We start from the raw sequence: 6,853 nt of genomic DNA on the forward strand, positions 1-6,853 counted from the left end.
CTCATATTACAAAAACACAGACATACCATAGTTTAAAGGACCAATGCTGTAAAACAACTTTGTGTTATTTATTTGCCATACAGAATCTAGAAGGCTTGGGAAAACATTTGNAAAAAAAAAAAAAAAAAAAAAAAAAAAAAAAAAAAGAGCTGATTTTGAGCAAAACTGCTTATTCTTCAGACAATATACCAAATGCACTCATGGAATCACAGGGCCCACACACCAAAATTGATTTCACACAGAATCAGTAAGACACATACACTAGTGGAGAGAGATGGAGAACATATTTATAAGAACACTACACTCCTTTTCTCCAATCTGATAGCCCTAACCCCAGAAAACAGGAATTACAAAACATTTAAAAAGTCTAGGAAGTCAAGTTCACATACTTACTGAGGTTGGAAAAGAAAGGAGGAAAGTGGTTTAAGGTAGCTCTCTGAGGAAGGAAAGTGTTAATTTATAGTCTGCTAGGGAAAGAAATAATAATGTACCATAAGAGATCATTTTTATCAAATCTGTTATTTTTGGCATGCAACAGAATAACACTTTAATGTACCAGAACAGTCTTTTGAAAGTGTTTAGTAGTTTTCTCTTTAGAATCAAAGATATCAAATATAGCAATTACCTCTGCAGGTCATTGTGTATTCCAATTTATCAGTTCTCTGTGCGAGTTCAGTTTGACACACAATCATTTTCTAGTTTTAGCTACCATTGATATTATAAGGGCATGGGGATCCTGGCTGAAACATTCTGGGAAACACAAACATAGAATCCTGGACTTATAATGTTTATGTAGCAGTTAGTGTTTACAACAGAGTGAGGGGGTTGGCCAGTTTTATATTGATTGTTCATACAAGGATGTGTCTGTTTTAGACTGCATTTTAGACTAAGGAGGTTTTTCTATGATGAATTCACTTGTTTCACGCGTCCACTCCGTAGTTTGATGTCTTGTGCACATACGGAGAATGTAACACACTTCCTAGAAGTACTAATTACACTCACAGCCTACACATCAAGGTGTTCARGAAAGAAGGCAGCGAACACACTGCCACAAATACTACTGGAGCTACCCCTGACTTGCCTTACATTCACTCATCTCACGTCTGGCCCATAGATTTTTAGCAAAAACACAAAAGAGAGAGCCTTGAAATGGGCAATGGGCCAAATGAATTTTCCTGATGAGATAAATGCATCCAAAACTGCCATAGTTCTCCCACTCTGATCTACCACAGAGAACACATAATTGACGGAAATGAAGTTATATGACCAAGCAAAAAATAGTAGTATTTAACATTCAAGTTTAGAAATCAAGTATATGCTTCCAAACACTTCCCTTCTCCCATCTTACATTTGTCCTCTTCCAAAATATGATTAAACAAGGTGCCTAACCTTATTAATTTTAGTATCTTGCTAACCCTCAGTTAAAATAAAATTGAAGTGTCCAACATCACTGATGATTGCAAAAAGCAAAAAGAGTAGTGAATGAACCAACTCTGAGTCACACTATTCACCGATTCCATACCGAAAGAACACCAACCTGCTTATTAACTTCAGCCATGGACAGCTGCAATACCATCAGCATGCAATCTGCTCCACATACTGTAGTTCTTTCCGAGTTTGAAAATAAGGGCCATTGTCTTCTGAAACACTTGATCAAGTTTAAAATCTTCTGCTGGAGAATAATCATTTTCTAGAGCAGAATATAGAGAATTAAGATAAATGAAAATGAACATAATTTTGCAAGTAAGGCTTACAATATGTGCTTATATATGACAAATCTGTGCTTATGTATACGAGATGTCTCCATGAACACCTCATGACCCCTTGCACATTGTGCTAACCTAAAAGAATTGCCACACACAACATGGTCTTTGCCTTTGAGAGTAGACAACCTAAGTGCCCCAGGGAGAGATACAAACTTCACTAGAGAATCTGCTTTCTGCCCTATCTGCATCACACTGTCGTGTCAGAACAATCTCTATCGATATGCTTTAAACCAAGAAACATGAGATTTAGCAGTGTTTCCCAAAATTACTGTGAAAGACACTAAAAAATACTTTTGTTGCTATATTTAAAAAAAACTTTTGCTTTTTAATCTCCAAAATGAGTCATGATCTCTCTTATTTCCTTTAGGGATGAGTTCAGTATCAATTCGGTATTTGTCTATAGGGTGCTCAGGTCTTTCCCAGACTTTGTTTAAAATAAAATACAACCTGGGACTCCAGCTGCCTTTAAATTGGCTCTTCTTCTTTGAGAGGCAGTATCCACTACCATATACAGCACTAGTATATATAGAAGGGTCATTTACTTATACAGCACAAAACTATCCTTTCTTCTTATTGTATTACACCTTGTTCACACATAAAACACTGCCTTTTTTTTTTTTAAATTAATATGAACATGAAGAAAAAGCAGGCATAGGAGAGAAGGGAGGAAAACAGCAAACTTCTCATAACAAACAATACAGCATCATGAGCTGCAATAATTTGTTTTCCAAGGTGTTTGGCAGGAGGGAGGGTGAAAATGACATACTTTATTTTATTTCTGTGGATGCGAAGCAGCCAGGTGGGAAACGGGAGAGCCCTCAGGCAAGCAGGTGCCCAGCTGACACAGGGTAGGCAATCTCTCCCAGGGTGTTTCTCAACCTTTTCCCTCCCCACCATCACCCAAACTGAGAGATGCCCAAGGAACAAGCAGAGTGACCCCGAGCAAGCACCTCGAACAAGCTAYAAACAAACAAACCAAATCCCTGCGGAGCAAGTCTTATCCTATCACCATTCCCATCGCCGCCCCCTCCCAGCCGGAGGGCCCTGGCCGCCCCTCACCRTGACGCGGGCCACCCGCTCCTTGCCGGGAGCGCGGCCCCCGGGGCTTTGCAGCCCCTCTCCGCTCCCTGCCCGCCCGGCGGGGTCCCCCTGCGCTGCTAGCGGCGGCGGCTACCTGCGTGACTAGGAGGGGCCGGCGCCGCCGCAGSCCGTAACGGCCGTCCCTGGCGGTTTAAATTTAAACCCTCCGCAGCGGCCCAATCGGGGCGCGCGCCGCTCACCCGGAAGCAGAGGCCGCCGGTACCGGCGCTGGCTGGGAGGTGCTGCCGGGCGCTCTGCGGCGCGGAGGTGTGTGGGGGCCGCGGCGCCGGCGGCGGGCGGGCGGGCGGCGAGCACCGGCCCGGCCGCTGAGGCTGCGCTCCGGAGAGGCCCGGGGGCGCTGAGGGTGGAAGGGGCCGCCGCGGGTCGGCCGGGCCAACCCCCTGCTCGGGCCGGGTACCCGGAGCATGGGGCACAGGGCGGCATCCAGACCGGTTTGGGAGACCTCCAAGGAAAGAGGCTGCACAGCCTCCCTGGCAGCCTGGTCCGGGAACCTGACTGGCCTGAAAACTGCTTCGTTAAAGCAGTAAATTATAGACAAGTAGACAAGYGTTTTATTTTTCTCTCTGACTGGAGGCTTTTTCTGCTAGGAGGAAGTTCAGAGGCTCAGTCTGCAGTTGGGTTGGCCTAAGCCGTGGAACTGTGTTTTAACGTTATGCGTGACAGTGTGAAGGATTACAGTTGGGCAGCTCTGCCTTTAGTTAGGCACACACAGTGTCCTTTAAGGAGATGCACCAGAGAACAAAATCTGAAGGCAGCGAGGCATCATTTGTTGTCTCTGAGTTGAAAACTGAGCAGTTCTCTGTGTGACTTGTCTGCTATGTGCAGTGAYAATAATGCCAATGATGACACAAAATTTGCCATTATTGCTGAAGCCAGTAGACACAGATTTGAATACAAGTGGGTTAGTACATCTCTTGATTRATGGAATTACATGTAAAATCTAAATACAGTGAGCTTAAGTACTGCTTTTGTATTCTTTTAAAAAGTGGTGTTATAGCAAAACTTCATTTGCACCAAATACTTTCTCTTTACATAAATGTTTATGTTTGCCTATTCAAACCTTAACATATGTGTATATATGTCTTCATTTCATAGAAGGCRTCAATACTTTGATTTAGTCCATATGAAAATGAAGCAAGATTCKGCTAGGAACGCTGCATACACTGTGGATTGTGAAGACTATGTGCACGTCGTAAAATTCAATCCATTTGATAGTGGAGACTCGTGTGCCCTAATTGCATATGGTGGCAATAATTACGTCGTTGTGGGAACTTGCAGATTTCAGGTGAGTTTGTTATCAGTGAGATTTTTATTAGTTGCTTCCTGAAACTTACTYTTCCAGTTGCTTTTTGTCTTATACACAAAGACCCCAGCTGCTCATCTCTTTCCACCCACTTCCTTTTATCAGGCAGTCTGTTACCTTATATATATGTGTGTATATATATAGATATCCTATAAATCTATATATACACACACACAAAATACATGTTTTCTCAGAGAAGTATTCTACACTCATTAAGGTAACAGATTTATACAGATTGCTGTATATATCCAGGTTGTATATACAACATACAAACACATATATGTATTTTATACAAGTTGGTGTTATAATTGGATGATGAACAGAACACAGAGAGGTTACCATTCTGTTGGTGCAAAGTATTTGAGTAGGTGGCAATGAAACAGTAGTGAGCAATCCCATCTGTATTATGGCTTGGAAATGTTGCTGATTGCTGTCTGGTGCAGACTGTACTTTTTTAACCACAATCAACTCCTTATGTGCACACTTCATGTTATTCTCTGAATATATGCTATTAAATTTTAACTCTCTTCTAAGACTTTCAGTTTACCTGAAAAGCAGTGAAGATTATGATTGTTTGGAAGACATAGTTAAGATAGCTATGTCATTTTTTGGTTTAAGGAATGACTATAAAAAGTAGTTACTTAGAATATTTAAATTCTCTGACTTGTCTTCTCTGGCATGTGCTGTAGTCTGAGACCAGCAATCATTCCATGCTATTTTTTAAAAGTATTTACATAAAAAGACAATATTTACTTCACAGTGAAAACTTGGAACATTTTGAAGGAATTGCAAAAAACAAAGATTGTAAGTCTAGCTTAAAAGCCTTTCAATTTCAAGTCAGTCTGAATTGTTAGCAATAACAAAGATGCTGTTTTGAATTAACTAACTTTAATATATCTTGTAGGAAGAAGATGCTGAAGTGGAAGGGATGCAGTATAAAACACTAAGAACATTTCACCATGGAATTCGAGTTGATGCCATAGCATGGAGTCCAGAAACTCGACTTGATGCTTTACCTCCYCAGTTAAGGTATTCGAACTAGATGAATAGACAGTAGATCCTGACCTCTTACCTGTTTGCCCTACTTTCTTGATGTTGAATTAAATGTAAAGCTTTTGACTGAAAGCTAGCTCTGTAGAAATCACTTGCCTGGTCGGGCTAATATTTAGGTGTCTTAAAACACTAGTAACAAGGTGAAATTAACTCCAAGTATGTTTCAGTGGCAGATATGAGGCTTTTCAGTTAACTAATAATTRGTTTAGATTTAGTTTTGTTAAAAAGCCTTGTATTTCTTAAAGTATTCTTGCCGTTCATACGTCCTGTGCCACAGATAAGCTGTCATTATAATTTTCAATGCTTGCTACCCAACAATGATATAAATCAAAAGATAAATTAGAAATTATATCAAAATATTAATTTCCTCTTGAATATGACTTTTCATCTTGAACTTTATGTGGAAATCTGGTAAAGAGGTTACTGTATCAATGTTAGTTGACAAAGGAGCTTTTCTGTGTGCAATGATTCTAGATTTTGTACTGCAGCTTCTGATAAGAAGTTAAGGCTATTCACTTCAGATCTGCAGGACAAGAATGAATATAAGGTAAGGTGATTTTGAGGTATTTAAATAACACTTGTTGCTTATTCTTTTACTGTTTACGTTTAGCAATTAAATTGTTTATAAATTTCTTCACTCTTCAATGGAATGTAATCTTACTGCCTCTCTGTCTCATTTCACCTAATGTCCTGCATGAGATGGATGCTGCAGTGTTGCAAATCCTGTATCTATCATATMCATGTGTTGTATATATGCCTCTGCCTTTAAAAATGGAAATGAAGTTATTAATCCGTTAATTGTGATTTGATAATGTGTGATACTAAAACAATAATGAACCCTACATGTCACTTATGCATACTGGTAATGTATGTGTATGCATATATAAATATAGATTTTTTTTTTTTGAAAATGTTTTCTTTGTTTATTGCATGCATTCCCTTATCCATTTCCTTTTTCCATGCTTGATCCACCATCTCTCCTGGCTTTGTCACTCAGACAGTGGAGTAACTAACATAGTTTTAAACAGCTTTGGCACTAATATGAAAATATTTCTGTATGCTTTTAAAGTTGTGTTCTTATGAATTTAAATTGCTTCTTACCATGGTGATCTATTTATATGTATTTATATAATATGCATGACTCTCTTTTGATATTGCAGACCGTAGGTTTTAGTAGGCACTTCTGGATTACACGTTTTAAAAAGTTAAACAAGATACTTAATATCCTTAATTTGTCTGTTGCAATTTGAGAAATTTATATTATTACTATCTGTAAGCTTACAAAAGAAAAGCAATGAACAGAGTCATTAATGCTGTTGCAGGAGCTGGTTGGCTAACGAGTGGGAGTAACRTGCAAGAACTTGATAGTAAAGGCTCATGAAGAGTCCAGTTGATTTTACCAGACATTCTATGTGAAGTCTTTGACTTCAGTCATGATGATGCTATGGATGTTGTTTTGCTGAAAAGCTGTTAATTATGTTTATTAGGTATGTTTATGATCACTTATTAATGATTCACAGAATTCACAGAATATTTAAGGTTGGAAGGGACCTCTACAGATCATCTAGTCCAACCTTCCTGCTCAAGCAGGCACACCTACAGCATGTGGCACAGGGTGGCATCCAGGCGG

General features: G+C 39.6%; 2 protein-coding genes across 2 annotated transcripts in view; one reads left to right on the forward strand and one right to left on the reverse strand.

Moving 5' to 3' along the window:
- PARPBP (PARP1 binding protein) overlaps positions 1-1,687 on the reverse strand; it is a 36,442-nt gene extending 34,755 nt beyond the window's left edge. The window contains exon 1 of the mRNA XM_026038511.1: positions 1,538-1,687. Coding sequence (XP_025894296.1) covers positions 1,538-1,687 — 150 coding nt within the window. The remainder of the gene's footprint in view (positions 1-1,537) is intronic.
- A 2,254-nt stretch (positions 1,688-3,941) lies between these two features.
- Positions 3,942-6,853, forward strand: part of NUP37 (nucleoporin 37) — a 16,526-nt gene continuing 13,614 nt past the window's right edge. Inside the window, exons 1-3 of the mRNA XM_026038507.1 lie at positions 3,942-4,152; positions 5,075-5,199; positions 5,698-5,770. Coding sequence (XP_025894292.1) covers positions 3,946-4,152; positions 5,075-5,199; positions 5,698-5,770 — 405 coding nt within the window. The 5' untranslated portion in view covers positions 3,942-3,945. The remainder of the gene's footprint in view (positions 4,153-5,074; positions 5,200-5,697; positions 5,771-6,853) is intronic.

This window comes from Nothoprocta perdicaria, unplaced genomic scaffold (genome assembly GCF_003342845.1).
Source record: "Nothoprocta perdicaria isolate Ctin4 unplaced genomic scaffold, notPer1 scaffold_210, whole genome shotgun sequence".
Classification (NCBI taxonomy): Eukaryota; Metazoa; Chordata; class Aves; order Tinamiformes; family Tinamidae; genus Nothoprocta; species Nothoprocta perdicaria.